The sequence below is a fragment of the Gossypium hirsutum genome, chromosome D12 (genome assembly GCF_007990345.1).
Source record: "Gossypium hirsutum isolate 1008001.06 chromosome D12, Gossypium_hirsutum_v2.1, whole genome shotgun sequence".
In the NCBI taxonomy this organism is placed as follows: Eukaryota; Viridiplantae; Streptophyta; class Magnoliopsida; order Malvales; family Malvaceae; genus Gossypium; species Gossypium hirsutum.
In genome coordinates, this window is record NC_053448.1 from 32638521 (window position 1) to 32662431 (window position 23911).

Here is a 23911-nt window from a genome sequence, read left to right on the forward strand (position 1 = left end):
TAGAATCAGCTCGAATTGAGCTCCATTGAGCTGGAACAAGCTAGTTCAGCTTGCAAGAGTTTGCGATTGGCGCCTGATAAGCTGAGCCAAGGACATTTCCAGGGCTGGGTCGTATCATCCATGGTACCAGCAGCTCTCTTGTACGTCCCAACTCTTGTGGTAAGGTACTGATAGTCATTATTGGCAATCTTTTCCAAAATCTCATATGTTCGTTGTAATTTTTATCCAACAATGTACCATTGGCAAATACATCAACTACCATTCTCGTATGTGCATTCAATCCATTATAGAATATTTACATTTGAGTCTAGAGCTGAATCCATGCATCGGACATTTTTGAATTAAATCTTTAAATCGCCCCCAAGCATCATATAATGTTTCATCCTCTAATTATCGAAAAGATGTGATGTCATTTCTAAGCTTGGAATTCATGTTTGGTGGATTATACTATAGCAAAAACCTCTAGCAAAGGTCATTCCCTAATGTCACTATTCCTGACGGCTAAGCATTCAGCCATGCTCTCGCACTATCTCTTAAAGAATATGGAAACAGTTTAAGTCTCAGGGCGTCTTCAGGAACACCCTATTTCCTAAATGAGTCACAAACCTCTAAAAAAAGTCTTAAGTGCAGTTTTGGATCTTCAGTTGGTAATCCACTAAATTGTTCTACTGTTTGCAAAATCTGAAACATTACTGATTTCAACTCAAATTGCTAAACTTGTATTTGTGTCCTAACTATCCTTGGATTCAAATCATCCAAAAATGGAACAACATGCTCTCGAATGGGTCTTTCTCGGTCATCTATCACCTGACGAATAGGAGGATTAACACCCTGAACATTTGGATTATCATTAACACCAGGACCATTTAGATTATCATTAAGACTGGGATCATTCCCATTTCTAGTCATTTTTCTCAGTTCTTTTCGCCTTTTTCGCAAAGTTCTCTCGATCTCTGGATCAAAAGGATACTTATTGTTAGCAGGAATGTCTCTTCTCATGCACTGATGGAAAACCTGTAGAAATCAAATTAAACTAAGTTAGATAAAACTAATGGAATTATATAAGAAAATAGAAAAAAAATCAAATTTACCAAATTGCTTCTCCCTGGAAATGGCACCAAAAACTTATTGCATGTGAATATAATATACGAATTGTGCAAGTATACATGTCGAATCAAGTAATAAAATGATAAGTGAGTATCGTTCCCACGAGGATCGGATTGAGGCACAAAAGTGGTCAACTTATTATAATAAAGTTAGATTAATGTTATAGTGATATAATGATAAGAATGCAGTGGTAAACAAAAGGAATATTAATGTGAAAACAATGTGTAACTGATGAATAATTGAAAATTCTATGGCAATGCAAGAGTAAAAATGCAATAACAATTATGAGAATAACTACGTGAATAATATGCAACAAATAAATAAATAACAAAAAAATTCTATGGCAAAGCTACTACGGCAAAGATAAGGTTACGTAATGTTGAGTGGGAAGGTCGAGATTACTAAGAATCTACTTTTCCTATCAGCGATGCCTCTGCAAAATCATACTTAGCCTACTACCCAGAAGAGTTCTAAAGTGGCCTACTTCTTTCAAGAGCAGAAACCTCAAGTTACCTTGTCTGTGTCTTAGGCCTTTAATATGGTACCCTGCACTATTCCCTTCTGTATGAATGCTGCTCTATGTCTAGAGTCTACTACAAGTATCTATCAAGTACTTGCCCATATCATTCCACCACGGTCTACCTAATCTAACCTTTTCAGAATTTAGATTAATTTAAGGGTATGCTACACGGTCGGCTATGTCTAGGGATTGCTCACACGTATTGTAAAGAATAAAATAATTGAATGAAATAGTCCATTAAAGACAGTTAAATTTTCATCAAAGTAATCCCAACCCTATGAGATTTAACTCATAGGCTGGAAAATAAAATTCAACTCAAACATCGTTTTCATCACTGTAATTCATGAAGAAATAGATTAGAAATAATGGAAGAACGTCGAGAAAACAGCGTTCGCTTGTCTAATCCACACTCCATCTGCGTAATGTCCTGAGGTGGCTGAGAGGGGTTGCTCGCGTCTCTTTCCCCTTCCTGTTTCTGTTCAGCCACTGCCTTCTAATTTGCCTAAGGATCTCTACCCGCACTTTCGCGCCCTAAGGTTTCCTCCTTTACTTTTTTTAAAATTACTTTGTTTTTTTTTCAAGATAATGCCAACAAGCCCAAGATTTATCTTCTCCTCTTTTATAGGCAGATTTATCTGGTGCAAGTAGAGGTGGGTTAGGTTGAAACTAATATGCGCTGAATATTGACTGGGAACCTTTCCGACATTGTCAGGGAATATGAGCTGGCAATCTGACCACCATTTTGCCCTGACAAAACTTTACTCCTTTATTTCTTGTTCCTTATCCTTCACCTACCAATACCACAAAACACAGCCCTTCCACGAGCAATTAAAAGCACCTAATATTTAAATGCAGCCCAAGTTCTAATGTAATGCTAAAAATACTAATGAAATGTCCTAAAATGAAACTAGATGTACTTAAGTACAGGCAATTAACTAGGTCCAAAGGCATAAAATATAACACTTTTCAAGAGTTATCAACTAGATTTTACATTATTTACAAATTAGTCCTTTTTAATTAATTAACTATTTAAATATTAAAATTTCTTAACCAAATTTTATATGGCCCTAATAACACTCCGTAAATATTTATAGGCTCGATTTATAGAAATGAGGTCTCGATACCTCCTTTTTCTAAAACCACTTAACTTTAATGATATACCACTTGAACTTAACTATTCATTCAAATAACATAAATTACCAAATAAAAATTTATTATAGTACTATATTTGACTCATAAATATTAAATAATAATATTTATGAACTCACTTGTCAGACTTGTGGCCCTGAAACCACTGTTTCTGGCACTATTGAAAAATGGGATATTACATTTTGCTTACTAAGTTGAACTGCCACCAAGGTGTCGTTTAAGTGACAAAACCCAAGGTTTTATCCTTCCTTTGATTCTTTTGGAAGTTGGCTTTCACTGCCATTACACTCGTTCTTTTGTTCAGTGCTGTTAGAGTACGACATCACACTAGGTCAGTTATTGACCCTATCTTGGTGGACCCTAGTAGCCTACTTCCTATATTGTTGTATGCGCAATGAACCACCAGTTCTAAGGGTTTTCCAGAAGTTCTATCAATTGATGATTACCAGACAAGGGGCTAATGTTGGTTATGCCCATTTTAGTGTTCGACAAGGCTGTGAGCCAATAATTAAAAATAACCTTTCTAATCTTCACTAGAAGAAGGAAAAATTCTTAAGGGTCATTTGTAAACATGAAAATGGGTTTGGCTTTCCCACCAATTTGTCACTTCCCAAGAATTTGTTTGTTCTCAAAGCTTGCCAGTTGATTCTAAGGTTGCTAATAAGAAATTCAATCATTTGAGAAAAGGGTGTATTCTTGAGTTCATAGAATTGGTTATAGCTTGGAATATCTTCCAATACTACTTACTAAACCAAAGTCCCAATGGCCGACAAGATATTGATTGCATCAGTTGGCTAGACAACTACCATATACCTTATGCTTCGAAGGCTTGGCCATTCGATGCGCAGGTCTTAATTTGGCACATAGGAGAGCCTCTTTTCTACTTCTATGAATTCTGTAGAATACATTCTCGAAATTGGCTTATCACTCCTCGTATTCCTTACTCTTCTTCTTCTTCCTTTTCAAACAAAGCTAAACTTAAGTTGGTTTTGTAGAATCTAATCCAAAAGCTCATATTTCGCTCAATTCAATACCAAGTATGGACATTAAGGCCATTTTAGAAAAGTCTTATGCTAAAGAGAGAGCTGCAACTACCCCTTCTAAAATATTAGTTACAAGGAAGTACCAAAAGAGGCCTAGAGCAAGTAAAGATGCTCCAATTTCTAATAAGAGTGAATCCCCACAGCCAAAGTGGTGTAGACTTAAGAAGGGACTCTCAGATCCGAAGGTTCCTTCTCCTTTAGTTCCATCATTTCCTGCTGTGCCATCAGTCCCAATGGTACCCGCCTAGACTGCAGCTCACCTACTCAAAACATGGGTCATTCTCATGCTAACATCCCAACAAAAACCTTACCATTGGATCCACTTATGATCCCCATAAATCCTAAACTACAACCTTCTTCTACTAAGAGTGATGAATTCTTTCCTTGGCGTAACCTTTATGCTTCAGGGTCATCCTCTATTTCTTTAAGTTCAATCTTCCAGAGCCAATACAACATGATCCCTCCACAATTAAAAGAGGCTTTCTGATCTTACATTACATCCAAATTGGACTCATCTCCTATCTCACAGATGACCAAATCTACCCATGCTCTATCTATGGAATATGGGTTATTTAGTATAACCTTTTAAGAGTTTAACAATTACCATAAGGCCAAGATTGCAATCTTGGAGGAGTTGAGTAAGTTACAAAGTAAGACGATAGAGGAGCTATGCTACAACAAGCAAGTTCTTAAAAGCGAAGTTGAACGTCTTGACTTATGTATCATGGCTTGGAAGCTCAAAGATAAGGACACAGAGAATAGGTGCAAACTGTTAGAGAGGAAGGTTGAGTCATTGGAGGAGGGTGAGTCCTTATAAAAGGAACAACTCCAGACCTAGAAGCTATATTATAAGGCTAAATTGGATAGTCTTCGCCAATCTAATGATGAAGCCTTTAGAAAATACGAAGAGGACACAACCAAGAACTTGACTAAGGCACTGCTAAAGTTAAAGGCTAACTTGGTTCTCCACACCCAAATGGCCTTGGTCCCGTAGGCTTAAGTTAGGTAGACTACGACTTCCTAAAAGACATTTTTATTGATTCGTTGGATTTCAATGTTTACAATCCCAAGGGTAAAGTGTAGAAAGATTTCCAATCAAAATGGAAACAAATTGTTGGTTTCTTCATCCCTAACTACCCCGAAATAAATGGGTATGGATCAGATTTGAGATGAGAGAGATGGAAGATTGAGAATCAGAATACAGGCAACACCATTTATTATTTCCAATTACCCAGTCTAGTCTTTCAAAAATCGTCCCTCTTCTCCACATAAATTGGGGAACTTTGAAACCAAGATCCATCAAGCCATTATTGAGAATAAAGTTCTAAAATAACTTGCAACTAGGAAAAATTGGGCGACCTCCTCTCTTTTCATTTGGTGATAACACTGAATTGGAATCTCCCAACAAAACCCAAAGCTCTTTAATGGACTAAGCAATTTACTCTAACTGGTCCCATAAGATTTTTTATTTTTTTTCTAGAAAACCATAAACAAAAGTTACTAAAACATTTCTGGATCCTCCGTTCTTCCCCAAACGAAAATGAATAAATTGTGGATCATTTAGTATAATTTGAACCTGACTGCTATTTTTCTAACAAATCCATAAACCCCCAACAAAACCTCTAACTTTAATTCTGTGAGAGCAATCCAACCCAATTTTAGCTATGATTCCATCTGCCTTCATACCACTAACTCGAGTTTCTAGAAAAGCCACAACATCAACATCAAAATCTGCAAAATAATCTCTAACCACCCTAGCAAACTTAGGAGATGCACATCCTTGACAGTTCCAAACAAAAATACTAAGTAACATCAGAAAGACGATAAAAAGAAAAAATGAAAACAACATACCCATCTCAAGCATCGAGAGTGGTCGTTTCACTGGAGCCTAGGTGCTCCCCCTAAGAATTGTTAGAATTCGCAATCAGACTATCGGAACCAATCTTTTCAACAACTCTTGACATTGCTTTAGCAATACTCACGATCGAGAGCCTTCACTTTAAATTTACTACCTTTACCTCGTAAATTATGAGAACCTCTCTTTAGCCATTTAAGGTCTCCAAATTTCAGTGAAGATGAGAAAGCTCTAGAAGACATATCACTTGAAAGAAAATTAGGGTTTTGATTTTCAATGAATTTGATGGCCGAGTGGAATTTCGAGTTTAAAATTGTTATATCTAATTTTTCTAAATGAGTAATAGAGGTGCCTTTCGCTTGCTGGTATGGAGCTTCAGAACGATGCATAGTGGGGCTAGAATGAGAATTACCCAAAGATTACTCCTTATTATTGGTTTGGGTCTTCGAGAAAGGTGGGAAATTCTTTGGGTTAATGTAACCCATATTAACTAAAAGAAGAATTGGAGAAAAGACAACGGGGCCCACACTTGCCTTCTTTTGAAAACCATTAACTTCAACAGACCAGGGGCCCTTATGAGTAGTCCACTAAGCCGTTGAATGCGGAGCCCAACAGAATGTGTAGCTGCTGCCTTTGAAAAAATAGTGTCCTTCTTGAAAGAGACATTAGCGTTTAGGTTTACTAGGCCCAAAACTCCATCAGTTTTATCCTCTCCAGGCCACAGTCCATAACATCATCTCCAGCAGGTAGCGCTGAAGCATGGACAACGATTGCCTGTACATTACTCTCCTTATGAGTTGACTCATTCGCCTAAGGGCTTGTTATAAATGGAAACCCCTTTTCCTTTCAAATTAGCTAAAACAGTGGGATTAGAATCCCCAATATTAATTTCGTTCCCATCCCTAAAATCATGCAGGATGTTAAAACGCGATCCCGTAGGATCTGTTACTTTCCTGTCTTCCAGGCCAAACGCTAGTTTCCAACCCAATCTGTTGTTCCGATAATTGACCACCATCCAGGGCCCAAACAAGCCTGATTCTTCCCTATTTTCAACCCACACAAAAAAAAATGTTGCGAAGGGGCTCATACGCAATGTGTTGAATACAACTATCCACCTTAATTTTAGAGATCAATGCCAAATTAAGGTAAAAAAATCGCCATACGAACAACCAGCCCCTATGATCATGTTGGAAAAATGGGTTTGGAAAATGTAGCAGAAAATAAATTTAGGGAAAACAGAGTTTTAAGTTTTTTTCCAAAACAAAATCTTGGTTGTGATATCTAAAGTAATAAACAGTTTATCGAATCAAAATTGTACATTTTCGATTCATCTAAGATGAGCGCTTCGACTGAGTAGTCTTCTCCGCTATCCTCAAGCTCACGTCTATCGAGTGTGGGCTCACTTCGAATTAGAAAAATTTTCAAAAAAATTACCAATAGGGCAATTTCACAATTTCTCTAAACTTTTGAGTCAAGTTGTAACCTAGAAAAATATCTCTAGAAATTTTCTGAAATAATCTCTTCAGATAATTTTCTCTCTACAACTTTCTATTAAATTTAAGTGTGTGTTAAATAATGACCCAAGGCTCTCTTTATATAAGGAGAGTTTAGAGAGTTCAACTATGATTAAACTTAATCACTTTAATATTAAATTTAATCTAATATTTATCAAGGAGGTATTAGACCTAAAAAAATATTTTTTAATCTAAATATAAACTTAAATTTTTTATACTTCAGTTAGAACCATCATATATTCTTGTGTATTTTCTTCAGGTTCAGGTTCAGTTTCTGATGAACTTTTTTCTGAGGTTTCGTCTTTTAAGGATCTAATTTGTTCCTTCATTTCTTGTTGTTCTATTTTAAGCTGAGAAAGTTCTGATTTAATCTGTTTTATTTCCAACTGTAATTCAGAGTTTGTAATTTGTCTTTGTTTTATTTTTTCATATTTATTAAATATTATATCTTGTATGTTATACATTTGTGATTGACTAGAAATGATTTCTTTTTCTTTTTCTGGTTTATCTTTTAATGAGGATTTTAATTTCAAAAGGTATTCTCTTTTAAGCTCTAGGTCTTGAATTTTATCAATAACTTCTATCATAAATTCTTGATCTTTAGTTAGCATATTAATTGAAGGTTCATTCTCATCTTCAGAAGACTGGGATGTTGTATGTAATTCGTCTATTTGTAATTCATCTGTTTCAGTAGATGTATCATTTTCAGAAGAAGTTGTTTCTAATAGGATTTCATTTAATTTTTGTTCTATCTCTTCTTCTAAATTTAAGTTATTGATTTTTCTTTTGATTTTACAATATTTTGAGATATGTCCTGGTTTTCCACATCTATAACATTTTATTGTTTTGTCAATTTTGTTTTCTATTTTTTGTTGTTTCTTCCCTTTTCTGTATTTTTTATATTTAGGTTTTTTATAATATTCTGAAATATTCTTTTTCCTATTTTTTGGCTTTTCAGGGCAACATGTTTTTGAAGAAGAAGGCTCATTCCTGATGTCAAATTGGTGCCAGAATGATCCTAATTCCTTTCTACATTGATATCTTTCTTTCTTGAGTTGTTTTTGTAATTTTAAATCTTGGCAAATTTTTAATCCTTCTTTTTGGGTGAAACTAATTAGTTCACCATATGGAAGCTTTTCATATGGAATAATACCTTTGTAATTTTCTCTTATTTGATTCCTAACTTTTTCTCCTAATAATGTGGGAAGTCCTGCTAGAAATTTTTCTTTCCAAAATGGTTGCTGGTTATCAGATCTTTGCATGACTCTAGTCATAAAGACATCTTTATACCATTTAAAATTGGTTAATTTTTTACATTTTAAATTTGATAATAATTCTGAATTTCTATCTTTAAGATGAGAAGGATCTCCAATGAAGTGTTTAGAGATTGAGAAAATAAAAGTTGCTACTGCATCTTGGATTTCTCTTCCTTGTTCGTCTAAAATAATTCTATCTTGGTCATCTTTTTTTATTGCTTTTAAAATTTCTTCCTGTTGGGTTTTAGTCAGTGCATGATCCCACCATCCTTTTAATTGACCAGTAAATCCAGCAACTAAAAGATTAGCTATAGTATGGTCATTGATTAATCCATTTTGATTTTGGGTTTTATAAACATTTGAAACCATTGTCATTTGTTGTAATAAACTAAGAATATTATATTCGGACATTCCATCTATATTCCATTCATAGATTGTATTAGCATTGTATTTATTTTGGAAAACAGGTTTTTCTTCTATGTTAAGATCAGGTGCAGTGATTTTTGGATAATATAATCTTTTTGGTTCTTTCCAAGCCATCTTGTTAATTTGTTGTTCATCTGACTGATCCGAGTCAGATTGGGAGGATTGGTGTAATGTATTTACTGAATATTGGGTTTGTATTGGGGTATCAGGGGCGATTAATTCAGACTTATGGTTTTCTAAAGCATTAAGTCTATTTTGGATTTCTGTTAGGAAATCATTTTGGGATTTTTGGAAAGCTTTTGGAATCTCATAAGGTGTGAATATTGGTTCTTTGGAACTTTTTTCGGTTATCTCTTTTATTGGTTCTCTCTTGATTGGTTGACTTTCTACCAAATTTTCAATATAATCTAATTGTTTTCCTATTGTATGAAGATTAATATTTGTATAATTGTTTTGTTCTACTATCATTTTGATATCCTTTGATGAGATTTGTTCTCCTACATCGGGAGCTCTCATTCTTAAAGGGTTTGCTTTTATTCCAGTATTCTTATAAAGATATTGAACCTCCATTAAAGGGGGATGTCGAGATTCAACTTCTCCTTTATTAGTTTGCCATCTAGTATTATATCTTATTGTATTAACAGATCCTAAATAATATTCTTCAAACCATTCAAAGAATTTTATATGGACTTTATGAGTATTCATAAATCTATAATATTCTTGAAGAATATTTTCTTTTTTATCATTATAATTTTTAAAGTAATCTTCTCTTTTTTGCTTATTTTTGTTGGAATAGAAGTGCTTTCTACACCATTCTTTATTTATTTCAAACAATTTTTCTAAAACAAATATTTCTGAATTTTCTCTTTGTCTTGCATTATTAGTCATTGATGAATAAGTTGGTGACATGTTAGGTGAATTTTGGGGACTCTCTTCTTGTCTGGCATAGATAGGTTGAGCTATATTTGAGGAATTATCTATTCCTTGTAAATTGGTCCTAAATGTTGTTGGGATAGAAGAGACAGAGGCTCTGGCTGTCCTAAAATCTACTGTTTGTGTTTCTGGATTTGACTCTTCTTCTATATTTAACCTCTTAAAAGTTGTGCTGGTACTTCCTATTTCGAAGGAGTGTCTTGGAGGCATTCTTTGTGGCCTATTGAATTTTAATTCAACTGTGCCATCTTGGTGCTGAGAAATTTCACTTAATGATGTGTTTCTTATGGGGGTTGGTGCCACAGGGTCTGTAGCACCTTCAAGTTTCCACTTATCAAGAAGGTTTATCTCATGCCATTGTATTGTTCTGGGGATTGTAGTATGAGATCTTGTGGTGTCTGTCTCTATTAAGAGGGTTTCTCCTTTTGGGCTTTGGAGTAAAGCCTTGGTATTAACTACAGAATACATGGCTTTGAAATGGAGTCTATAAACCAAAGTTAACACTTCTGTACCTGGAAGCATTTTGTAGTTATGGGTATGTATTTGAAGTGTTAAAGATTGTAAAATGTTTTTATCAGTCAAAGAAACCATAAAATTTGGATAACAATTAAAATGTATTGGGCCAGTACATAGGCTTGTTTCTATAGTTCCTAATAATGAGTCATTAAACATGATGTGTCTTTGGTCTCTTAAGACTACTAATATTGAGGTATTTTTAGTGGCTTCAACACTAAGAGGTTTGACTCCAACCTAGACTAATCCAAAATGGATGTATTTGTATCTTTGTTCTTTGAGTTTATTAATGACGACTTTATCTAATAATTGGATTGTTTCATATTCTTTTTGAATAGGTAAACTCCTTTCTTTTGTTTTTATAACATAACTGCAAAAATCATTTAAATTTTCAAAAGTTGTTTTTTTGTAAACTTGGTTTGTTGGAACTCTTGGAAGAGTCCAATTATCAAATCTTTGGGGAATATTTTCATAATGTTCTTCTTGTTCATTAACAGTATTGTTTGAGGTTTGGTCAGATTCTTGGGATTGATTAGAAACAAAGCTAGCAGAAGAATTGGTTCTTCTAAGGAAAGGAAACATTCTTTGTTTTCGTATTTCCTACAGGGGGTTCTACTATCTGAATCTCTGAATTAATTAAGTTGCCTACGGGGATACTTAGTCCTTGACACGCCTAACCCATGGCTAACTGGACACTGTATCAATTCTCAGCAAAATAATAATACGATAATAAAGATAGTTAAACCAGAACTCAGAAATAACGAAAACAAATTTAATATTTTCTTAAACTTAAGAATACCTGCTCCTCCTTGGCTCTGATACCAGGAAGTCCCGAGGATCTGAGGACCAGATTGGTAATGATATATTTTTAAGAAAATAGTTTAAGTTTGAAAACTTAATTTTGTAAATGCAATTTGAGAAAATATTATTTAATTTGAAATTTTGGAAACTTAAAATGAAACTTTGTTAATGCGAAAGTTTTGAAAAACTTTGAGAAACTTTTGGGAGAAACAACTCAAATGGGTAAAATCGAGTTATGCCTTCCATTCACAAACTGATAGCCTTTTATAGAGGGCTATTCTCTCCTTACATCATCTAAATCGTTTAATCATTACATTTGAAACTTTTGAAAATAAATTTTCAGAGAATATATTCTCTGGTTACAAAATACAAATTACATAACTATTCACTTACCTTTTCTTGCAGGGAATATTTCCTGTTCACGCATTATTCTGTAGGGAATATTTCCTGTTCACTTGTCTTTTTTTGCAGGGAATCTCTCCTGTTCACGCATTATTTTGTTGCAGGGAATCTCTCCTGTTTACACATTATTTTGTTGCAGGAAATCTTTCCTGTTCACATCATTTCTTGCAGGGAATCTCTCTTGTTCACGGATTATTTTGTTGCAGGGAATCTCTCCTGTTCACATCATTTCTTGCAGGGAATCTCTCATGTTCATGTATTATTTCTTTTTGGACCTGGTGATGGTTACCGAAGTGGTATCATCTGCAAGATCCACCGTTTTGATTGAGGATGCCGGAGATTCATCTTCAGATTCGGAGTCCAATGAGCTGAGCATTTCAGCCATGAGTTTTTTGTATTCTTTTTTGGTCTTGGCTTGAGCTAACATTGCACTGGCTGTTGACTTTGCTTGAAGAAATTTTGCTGTGGTTTGATCCAGGGCTGCAGACTTACATAATCTTGGATTCTTGTTGAAAAAATTATCCAAATATTTTGAATCATATTTCTCATCATTAAATTTGTCCCACCATTTAGTCCTGTAATTGCGAACTAATAATGGAATTCTAGTGTGTTGGTCTTGCTCATAAGAATAATTCCATGAGACAATCCAGGAAATGCATAGTTTTGAGAAAAAATGGATTGTCCTGTAAAGGTGTTTTTGATCTGGTTCAGGATGAAATTTGTCAAAGAATTTGGGCCATAAGTTTTGAATTTTTTCTGGTAGTATCTCAAAGGATGATGGTCCATACCAATTCCACCACTCTTGGAACCAGTTTGGGAATTTGAATTGGGTGCCATATTTGAAATATTTGAGCCACGAATGTCTCATGTGTTGGTTGTTCATTAAAAAGGCATTGTACCATGCCATTTGGTAATCCCAATATGTAAAATATGGGTAATGGTCTATTTTTGTGGTAAATTTGGCTGGGAATTTCTTTGAAGCATTTGGGTTTTCACTCCAATCTCTTGGTCGGAGAATTTTTAATATTTGGGCTGTTGAATGGGTAATAAAATTTGGATCTTTTGGATCTGTGTAATGTTTGAACAAAACAGATCCAGTTTGGACCAGTATATTTTCATAATACTGTTGGGGTTTTTGAGAATCCAATGGTTTGAAATGCCATCCATTGAAAAGTTCTTTTGCCAGTATATGTGGAGGTTTTTCTGAAAATTCTTCCTCCATAACAAGAATTTTTTCAAAATATTTGTTTGGAAAATATTGTGAAGATTTTTGTGTAGCAGTTTGTGAAGATACCGCTATCTCTTTTGGAAAAACCTCTTGGAGAGAAGTCTCTTTTAAAACATTTTTAAGAGATTTTGGTTTGTGTAAAACAATCTATTTATTTTTTGAAACTTTTGCTGCTTTGAGAGGAGTTTCCTCTTTCATTTGCGAAAAGGCCAATGCTACTTCTGGAGATTGAGATAGGGACTCAATCCATTTTTTTATTTGAGAACCAATCTCATTTGGATCTTGTGCATCTTGAATTATTGTATTTTTGGAGGATTTTGACGATGATGATGATTTCTCATCTTCTTCTTGGCAAATTTCATACCATGTTTTAATTGGTTTTGATGTGATTTGGGTTTTGGATGATTCTTCTATTTTCCCTTTTCCTTTGTCTCGGAGTTTGGGGGGCATTTTTAAAGAAACTCTCTGGTGAGAAAATCAGGCAAAGAATTAGTTTCTCCTTTGATGTATTCAATATCAAAATCAAATATGCTCAAAATTGCCTGCCATCTTGCAAAAATCTGTTTTGAGGCAATGTTTTGAACATCTTTTTGTAAAACTTCTTTTGCTGATTTGCAATCGATTCGCAAAAGGAATTTTTGATTTAATAAATCACTTTGGAATTTTGTAATGCATAAAACAATTGATAAAATTTCTTTTTTAATAGTACTATAATTTTGCTGAGTAGGATTCCAGTGTCTGGAAGTAAACTGGACTACTTGCTCTTTTCCTCCTTTAACTTGTTTTAGGATCCCACCATACCCTATTTCAGAAGCATCTGTTTCAACTATCTTGGGGGCATTTGGATCAGCTAAATATAAACAAGGAAGCTTAGTGATTTGTTTTTTGATTTGGGTGATAATATTGGTATGGTTTTTTGTCCAAGGTTGTGGATTCTTTTTGAGTCTATCATATAATGGTTTACATAATTTGCTAAGACCTGGATAAAAGTCTATAACATAATTGAGGCTTCCTAAGAACCTTTGTAATTGGACTTTATCAAGAATTTGGTCTGGGAATTTGCTAGCAAATTCTATAGATCGTTCTATTGGGGTAATGGTTCCTTGGGTAATGTAATGACCTAAAAACCTTACTTTGGTTTGGAATAAACTTATTTTGGATTTAGAAACTACTAAACCATTATTTCTTATGACTTTTATAAAGATTGATATATGTTTAAAGTGTTTTTCTAAATTTTCAGAAAATACTAATACATCATCGATGTATACTATTGTGAATTGAGAATATTGGTAAAAAAATATCATTCATTATTCTTTGGAACTCAGATGGAGCATTTTTTAACCCAAAAGGCATTACATTCCATTCATATTGTCCAAATGGTACAGTAAATGCTGTTTTATATCTTTCTTCTTCTTTTATTTGGATTTGCCAAAATCCAGATTTCATATCAAACTTTGAGAAATATTTGCATTACAAAGTTTTTGTAGCAAATCTTTCTTATTTGGTATTGGGTATCTAATCCATTTTAAGGCTTGATTGAGAGGTTTGTAATTAATTACTAATCTTGGCATTCCTCTTTCAAGTTCTGCATTTTTTATTACATAGATTAAATGATATGGTGACTTACCAGAAGCGGTCAATTTCCATGACGTATCTGAACGGGTTCTTTTTAGCGTGGACAACATTCACTGGCTAAACCATATCTATATAGATCATTCCTGATGTCAAATTGGTGGCAGAATGATCCTAATTCCTTTCTACATTGATATCTTTCTTTCTTGAGTTGTTTTTGTAATTTTAAATCTTGGCAAATTTTTAATCCTTCTTTTTGGGTGAAACTAATTAGTTCACCATATGTAAGCTTTTCATATGGAATAATACCTTTGTAATTTTCTCTTATTTGATTCCTAACTTTTTCTCCTAATCATGTGGGAAGTGCTGCTAGAAATATTAGATTAAATTTAATATTAAATCTTATTAAAATAATAGAATGTTTATTTACAAGATAAACATTAAATTTAATTTAAAATTAAGATATTCACTCACTTTAATATTAAATTAATAAAATAATATTAAGATAAGTATTTAATTTAATTTAATATTAAACTATTAAAATGATATTATTTTTGGAATAGCTAATCTAAAATCAAATTCTCTACTAGAGTCCCAATAGGAGTGTAACTCTCCCACTGCTCAACCACGGAAGACCAACTGCCACCGGCCACTGGGACACCGTCGTCGCAACCGTCGGCACCATCGTGTCCAATGATGCAGGTGCGACACCCTTACGGCACCCCGAGCCGGTTTGGCTAATGTTGGTTTGGTCCAGGTCAGTGACAACCCAACTAATCCGATTTACCCACCGGTTGGATCGTCAGTTCGGTTTCACATACTGGCCCCGATTTAACCAATTTTTGGTTCTTGGTTTCGGTTTTGGGCTCCTAGGCCTAATTTACGATCTTAGGCCCAATTTTCAAGTTCAATTACCCATTGAGCCAATTGTCTAACTTGAAAATTAATTTTCAAAAATATCATATTAATTTTAATTAATATGATTAATTTAATTTTACTTGATTAAAATTAATTTTCCCAAAAATCATTTAGGTTTTTCAAAATTAATTTTTCAAGAAAATTCTTTAATCAAATTCTCTAGTTGAACAATTCTCACGACTACCTAATTTAATTCCACATCGAATAAATCAACTCAATTAAATTATTTCCAAAGTCGTAGAATTTTCTTCTGATTCAAATGAAGTCCGATCGAGCTTTTGTTGAGCTAGCGGAGGGACCAATCGGACATATACAATTAGGCTCTAGTAATTGCAATTATTTTGAGAAGCATCGTTCCAATATTTCGCAATTTCTTAATCATAGAGCCAGTCCACAAGAAGTACAATAATTGAAAATTATTTATTGTAAACTTTTTACGAAAGCAATTAATCCAACTACTTTGTCTAACGACCTCGTCATGTGTGTGTTACCCTCATATGATATCATTGATTCCTTTGAGTTAAATCCGTTCACTCAATACAATCCTATTTTATCTCATTGTCACCATTGTGTCTTCTTAATGATTAATATGATCACTGTCAACAAATGACTGTGATAAATTGCTTGTTCGAGAACAACCCGTGGTCACTTTTCATGTTTATCAATCCATACAATGCCAATGAGAGGTTATCATTAACTCTTTAATTGAGCTATGAATTCCATTGTTGCTAGTAAAGTCATGCTATACACAAGTCATGTACCCAACATACTGGCTATGGGCTCAATCATCTTTAGAGCATAAGCCTCCACTTATATCAAAGCACATGAGTTAAATACGCATGGTCAGTAACTAACTCAATATTTCACACCATGAATGTCATGAGCGAATTAATTCACAAACAGATTCAGAATTAATTCATCTTGGGTCCAGCCCAATGTATCATTCTACCAATGAATACATCTATGTCTCTACTCGTGGAGTCAACTGCTCCGATAGCCAAGACTAGTCATCTCCCCAATTGGAATTGTAGATGACATAATAATCCTTTTCAGTATTTGAATCAAATGTTCACTTTGATTCTTTTACGAGATTACAGACTTATTTAGATTATCTAATGAAGTAAGTTGTCTTTCTCGCAATGTAAACATTCTTACAATGCCACTTATCTTCAGTTTCAATTTAGACAATTAATGAGCTAATATTTGTTTGTCACAATTTCACTATGCATGCAAAATATAAAAAACAGAAATACAAAATACATAATAGTGGAATGTGAAACTAACTTTATTTATTCATCGTTCAAATAAATAGAAAACAGTTACATGTTTACTACAATATGGGCACATTTCCCAATAGAGCATTACCCATGTTATTATCAAGTTTAATGACATGCCCAATCGTCTACCCAATACTCATTAAAATACTCTTCTAGTACAAAAAGCAAAGGAGACCCGAAAGTCGTATCTAAGCAACTACGTTAGACGGGTATGGTTGGCTAGTTGAGAAAGATTCTGACCAGGGTTGGATCGTTAAATACTGTCCAAAAACAATCCAAGGTCCTTCTATTAGAGCTCGGATATAGTTTGATTCCTCTTAGAATTTTATCATGAAATAATCATTCTTTAAATCCATAATTTTGACCGAAGTTGATGGCTTTCATAGATGATAGATCTTATTCGAGAGAGTTTGAAACCCTATTTTCTTGCCCAATAAGTGGACCACGACCATGGGAGACAGACTCTGATATAATATCTAGTGAAATCAATTGCGGTTTCCATCCCCATCCACTACCATAAGATGGTTGTCTTCCCTCGCATCATTACAATGCATACGAACTTTCTTGGTAGCTTTGTCTTCCAGAAAAGTCAACAAAGAAGAAATCTCCATAACTTGCTTTTTGTTTTTATTAGTTTATAGTTAACTCATGATTAAAACATGTCACATTGCGTTAAAATTTTAATGAAATACATATCATTCTTCCTTTTAATTTTTATTTCAAATTTAGTTATGACTCTTTATTTTTTTAATATTTTATAATTAGAGATGATAAAACTCAAACTATTTTATAGATTTCAATTCAATCATACTAAATAAAGTGATTTAAAATTATACATCTATAATATAGCAGGACGAATAATACAACAAAGCGTATTAATTATAAAATAGTAGTTGATTTAACATCATCCCTTCCGTCCTGTTTTATTCGCATTAATAACTACAAAATTCCAAGTTGTTGCAATTCATAAAAGGCATTTAAGTTTAATGAAATGGTAAACTTACATGTACGTACAGACAAAAAGAATTCCAACCTTTTTTTTATTGTTTTAATTAGAAATCCAGCAAAACTAGAAAAAGATAAAAAGGAAATAGGAGCTGAGTAGAAGAAAAAGAGTAGGGGTAAAATCTTGGATGTGGGTTCCACAAGCACGTGGCATTGTCCAAGGAAATTAAATTTAGGAAAGTTTTTACCTTGTCTCCGTAGAGACATGGGAAAAATATGACAAGCTGGTGTTAATACACGTTTTGGATGATAATCGTTTTTAATTGAGGTTTGATTTCTTTTATCAAAATTAAATTTTAAATTTGACGAAATTTGAATCTTGTTTTATCTAAGTTAATTTTTGATATTTTATTAAAAATCTTAATATTCAAATTTAAATTTGAAAATAATTATCAAATTTAAAATTAAATTTGTTAAAGAATTTAGACATTAATATAAAAGTAATTGTTAATTTCAAGTTTTAAGGTGAAAATAATTATTAAATTGACTAATTAATTTCAACAAAAATTTTAGATCCACTGAAAAAGTATTTCCCTAGTAATTTAACCAAAAAAAAAAAAGACAGCAATGTCAAACCAACGCCCAATGCAGTGCCAGGATGGATTTGGGTCTAGTCTTAGACAACGTGGCCTTCCCAATCAGCGACAAGACAAAACTCTCTCACCAGTACTTTCATTTAGTGTACTGTTATCCACATCCCATCCCCATCTCCAGTCCCAAATGCCATTTTAGTATTTATCCAAACTTTAAAGCTTTAACCAGAAACCAACCTTCTCTCTCACTCACTTCATTCAAACCAAATTTCTTCGTCAAAATCTGGCTTATCTCTCAAATTCAATCTATAACTTGAATCAAATCAAACTCACCCACCCAAACATTACTCACCCTAACACCAAATGGCCACCATTAACGATATCCCCGACGTTATTCTATCGAACATCTTTGCTTCTATTTCAGATACCCGAACCCGGAACTCTCTTTCCCTTGTCAGCCGTAAGTTTATGCTTCTTGATAGGGCGACGCGCGTCTCTCTCACTCTCCGCGGTAACGCAAGGGACCTTTTCATGATCCCGACCTGTTTCAGATCCGTCTCTGACTTGGACCTCTCCTTCCTCTCCCCATGGGGCCACCCGCTTCTTTCTTCTCCGTTGTCTGATACTGATCCTCAGCTTTTGGCCCATCGCCTCCGCGTAGCGTTCCCTGCGGTCACGTCCTTGACGGTCTACGCTAGATCGCCGTTGACGATCAAGATTTTGGTTCAACAATGGCCTGGGTTGAAGCGTGTGAAGTTGGTTAGGTGGCATCAACGGCTGGCTTCGTGGCCAATCGGTGAAGACTTTGTTTGTTTGTTGGAGCAGTGCGAGAATCTGAATTGGCTTGATTTGTCCACTTTTTATTATTGGACTGAAGATCTGCCCCCGGTTCTTCAAGCTTGCCCCAAGGTATCGGCCTCGTTAGTCCACTTGAATTTGCTAACGACGTCGTTTGCTGAAGGGTTTAAGTCTCAGGAAATTAAGGAAATCACCACGGCTTGTCCTAACTTGAAGAACTTCTTGGTGGCTTGTAACTTTGATCCTAGGTACATTGGGTTCGTCGGAGATGAGACCTTGTTAGCTGTGGCTAATAATTGTCCTAAATTGACGCTTTTGCATTTGGCTGATACGTCCTCACTGACTGACGTTCGAGGTGATCCGGATAATGAGGGATTTACTTCGGAGGATGCTATGGTTACCAAAGGGACGCTGGTGGAATTCTTCTCTGGCTTGCCGCTGCTTCAAGAGCTTGTGCTTGATGTTGGAAGGAACGTCAGGGATACTTCCATGGCATTGGAAATGTTGAATTCTAAATGCAAGGATTTGAGAGTGCTCAAGTTGGGGCAGTTTCATGGGATATGTCTGGCGAATGAATCTCAGCTTGATGGGATTGCCTTGTGTTCGGGTCTGGAAGAGTTGTCTATTAAGAATTGTGGGGATTTGACGGATATGGGATTGATTGCAATTGGGAGAGGGTGCTCTAAGCTGTCCAGGTTTGAAGTTCAAGGATGCAAAAGGATTACGGAGAAGGGTCTTAGGACAATGGCTTGCTTGCTAAGAAATACTTTGGTCAAAGTCAAGATTTCTTGTTGCAAGAATCTTGATGCTGCAGCTTCATTGAGATCTGTGGAGCCAATCCGTGATCGGATTCAATGGCTGCATATTGACTGTGTCTGGAACGGATGGGAGGAGATTGGGAATTCCGAGCCGGTTGGTCTTAGTTTTTGGCACAACCAAGTGGAGGAACCATCCAGTTTATTTAGCTTAATGGGGAGTGAGTATGATCATGAAATGAGAAGGAAGAAATGCAAATACTCCTCTGACGTGAGTGATGGTTACATTCTGGAAAACAACGGATTTTGGTGCAAGAAATGGGATAGGTTGCAATACCTTTCACTTTGGATTGGTGTTAGTGAACTCCTTACACCATTGGCAGCGGCGGGTCTTCTGAACTGCCCTAATTTGGAGGAGATTCGAATAAAGGTGGAAGGGGACTGCAGGGGACGTTCCAAACCATCTGAACGTGCATTTGGATTGAGCTCTCTTGCACTCTACCCTCGGCTTTCGAAGATGCAATTAGATTGTAGTGAAACCATAGGTTATGCACTCACAGCACCGTCAGGCCAAATGGATTTGAGTTTGTGGGAAAGGTTTTTCCTTAATGGCATTGGGGAATTGAGGCTAAGTGAACTAGATTATTGGCCTCCACAAGACAGGGATGTCAACCACAGGAGTCTCTCACTCCCTGCTGCTGGATTGCTGGCCGAATGTCTTGAGCTTAGGAAGTTATTTATCCATGGGACGGCTCATGAACACTTCATGATGTTCCTTCTTAAAATACCTAACCTCAGAGACGTACAGCTGAGAGAGGACTACTATCCGGCACCAGAGAATGATATGAGTACTGAAATGAGAGCAGGCTCATGTAGTCGCTTTGAAGCTGCTCTAAATAGGCGACACATCCTCGATTGAAATGATTTACTGGTGTGGAGCCTAGCCCTGATTAGATTATACACGGGAAGAACAGGAGGGGTTTCAAGTACGAAATTTTCTTTTTTCCCTTTTCTAGAAAAGAAACTGTAAAAGTTCATCCAAGGTCTGCGTTTCTTTATATACATGCAATTCCCTCCCCAACTTCAGCCTAATTTTTCCGGAGACGTGTTGCGTTCATTTTACATGTTTGAGGCTTTTCATTCTTGTCTCATGGATCAGCAGGGAATGAAAATATATTATAAGAGGATTTGCCATTGAAAGTTCCCAAAAAGGAGATTTATTTACGTTTGTTTTCAACTTGTTTTTATAATGATGGAAAGATTATTACAGTTAAACTACTTTACAAGCCGACATAACTGCTTTAACACCTCTACTGGGTTTTCTATCCAAACAGAATGTATCAGGGGAGAGAGAACTCGCAGTGAGAGAGTGTCTCCTCGCAACTTGGCCGATCTTCCGGTTCTGCCCAGCAGTCTGTAACCATATTGTGGTCCACATATTGTTGCCATGAAATGAATCAATATCTAAGAATCTAAAGACATCCTGGAAAATGCATGAAAAGCTTGTATAGTAGACCTGAAGTTAGCCCACCTGGGGGCCTTCAGACTCTCTAACCGTGATAAATGGTTTGAAAGAGACCAAGTAACAGTATACTGCATACCTTTCTGGTGGTACACTTTCCCAGGGTCTATTTAGAGTACAGAGCTCCCACATTATCACCCCGAGGCTAAAAATGTCGCACTTCTCGCTAAGGAGCCATCCATTCGGGTGTTCCTGCATCTGCAAAAATCTTTCATGCGTCGATTGGTCATTGAACGAACATCAAGGAAAGCAAGAAAACACATGAAAATCTCTAAGAAACTGAAGAAGAAACAAGAGAAAAATGGTCTACTTATTTTATTCAATAGGCTCTAACATCCCAGAATTAGGGACGAGTCTCTCATCTATACAAGAAGCTTAGAGTGTTGAAGAATGGCTAGCACTAACAAGATTCCTAGCTAACCTCCTTCAACTGATTCCTTAACAGATAATAACTAATTACAACAGCTAACTAACTGTAAAGTAAGCTAACAGTTTGTACAACAGAAAACGAACTTAGCTAACCTGTTTACTACAGTCACTAACGGTCATTCTCGAGAGCCCAAAATCACATATCTTCACAGTCCAGTGCTTATTCAAAGGCAATTAGCACTTTTTAGGTCACGATGAACGATTTTCATCCGGTGCATACACATCACCCCCTATATAAACAAGAGATAAATCTGGTCAGTGTGGCACTCATAAGATATGTATCTTATGGTGTTTATATTCTTGACACCTTATTCTAGTGATCTCTTTTATCGAGGCATATTGTGAGTTTCAACATCCTTTTCGAACATAATTGAAAAAACTATGTTCGCAATTTCATGATTTGCTTTTTTTGAAATGTGAAACATCGAACTTTATTAAGGGCTAGTTTAAAAGCGCTGTGAAAAAATGCTGTGAAAAATATTTTTGAGAGTGCTTTTAAAAAGTTTGATTTAAAATTTAAGTGTTTAGCATTACTTTTAAAAAGTTTTTTTGAGAAATAAAATGTCCATTTTAAATATATTATTATCAAGTAAAAAATATGCATAATATTTAAATTAGTTAATATTATTATATTTTAGTAAGAATATAAAAAATTTTATTATAACTTGTTGTTAATATTTTAATATATGAAATATAAATTTCAAATATTTTTAAGTAATAAATATTAATTATTTATAAAATCTAATTAGAATATATAAAGTATATTTTAAATATTTAAATATAAACATTAAATATTTGTAATTAGTATTTTAAAAAAATATTTTTTTAATTAATGATTTTAACACATTTGTATTTAAGTACCAATAAAAAAAGGGAAAGTACTGTGTTATTGGAGGGGTGAAAAAGTAATTAAGCACCAAAAGTGCTTTTCAGGGAGGAAAAGCTAAAAAATTTAGCTTCTCCTTTTTAGAAAATACTTCTAAAAAGTCAAAAATTTCAGTCAAAAACAGTTTGTTTAGCACAGCTTTTCTTCCAAAAATACTTTTGGAGCCAGAAATGTTGTATTTAAGCACTACTAAACAAACCCTAAGCATCGTCTAAACTGTTAAGGGAGCCAAAGTTAATCAAGGAGCTAGTTCTGGTTTGAGTTGGAACATTTAGATGGTTGGCAATCTTGTGCGGATTTAAATATTTTGTTACATTTTTGAATGATTATTCTTGCATGAAATGGATACTTTTTTATGAAAAATTTGTTGGAGTTGTTTTTCTCATTTTTGTGCCTTTTATGTTAAGGTAAAATCTCAGTTTCGTGTGTTTGTCCAAATTTTGGGAAGAAATAATGCTAAAAAATACTTTTCCGATTCTTGTGGAGCCTTCATGACTCAAAATGAGATTTTTTTTGTAAAACCTCAAAATTTTTGGTATAACATCTAGTACTATTCCGTGATCATGTTCAGTAAATTTTTGAGGAAATATGAAAACGAGTGAGATAAAAAGAATTTAATTGATATTGAGTTGGAATCAAGGTAGGAAGTTGTGAATGTCAGAATGTGGAAGAAAGACCAAATTAAAAATTTTGAAAATTTAGAGGATTAAAATGTAATTTGATCAAAAAGAGAAAATAGGAGTTATTAATGATTATTTGGCAAGAAAATGACTTCAAATATGCATTGGTACGATAGAAATAATTTTTGATTAAATTGGAAAATATTTGAAAGTATAGAAACTAAATTGCAATTTTTCCTACTTTTATTATGAAAAGGGTATAAGTTTAATTTTCACTATCCATAGACTTCTATTAGTTGTTAAATGCGGTCTATGAAGTTTGAGTTTGATAAGTGTTATTTGTTATGAATAAAGTGTAATAAGAGATAAAATAATGTGCAATTTTTACATGAAAAGGTATTTTGATCATTTTACATGAGATTTATAGTGAAAATATTTTTTTGGAAGATGTTATGTGATTGAGATTAAATTTGATCCATTTGATGTGTTTATAATTTGGTGATTAAATGTAGACTATACACTTTATATAGTTTGACTTGGACCCTTGACTAAACTTTGACTTAGTCTTTAAAGGATTTAAAAATAGGGAAAAAAATGGGGGTGAAGAGTCATCCCCCATCAGCTTTATTGCCGACCCTTCAACTTTCTAATTGCCTCTGGATGTGCGAACATCGAGAGTGTAAATAATGCAACTAAAGATATTAAATTAGGGGATATCCGCAAGTATACGGGTCAAGTTGTAATATAATTTTTACAATGAAACACGGAGTATTTCAAGGATCCTACCCAAGAGAAGCTTAATTAGCTAGCAATTGACTCTTAGACTAACAAGTTTTGATAGTTCTCAAT

General features: G+C 34.5%; 1 protein-coding gene and 1 non-coding gene across 2 annotated transcripts; both read left to right on the forward strand.

Annotated features, from left to right (window-relative positions):
* The first annotated feature begins 316 nt into the window (after positions 1-316).
* Positions 317-423, forward strand: LOC121224892 (small nucleolar RNA R71). Its single transcript, XR_005922634.1, has one exon. It is a non-coding gene; the product is annotated as a small nucleolar RNA R71 (small nucleolar RNA).
* A 17766-nt stretch (positions 424-18189) lies between these two features.
* Positions 18190-21365, forward strand: LOC107945475 (F-box/LRR-repeat MAX2 homolog A). Its single transcript, XM_016879495.2, has one exon. It carries the CDS (start codon positions 18416-18418, stop codon positions 20522-20524), a length of 2109 nt encoding a protein of 702 aa, XP_016734984.2. The 5' UTR covers positions 18190-18415; the 3' UTR covers positions 20525-21365.
* Positions 21366-23911: the final 2546 nt, after the last annotated feature.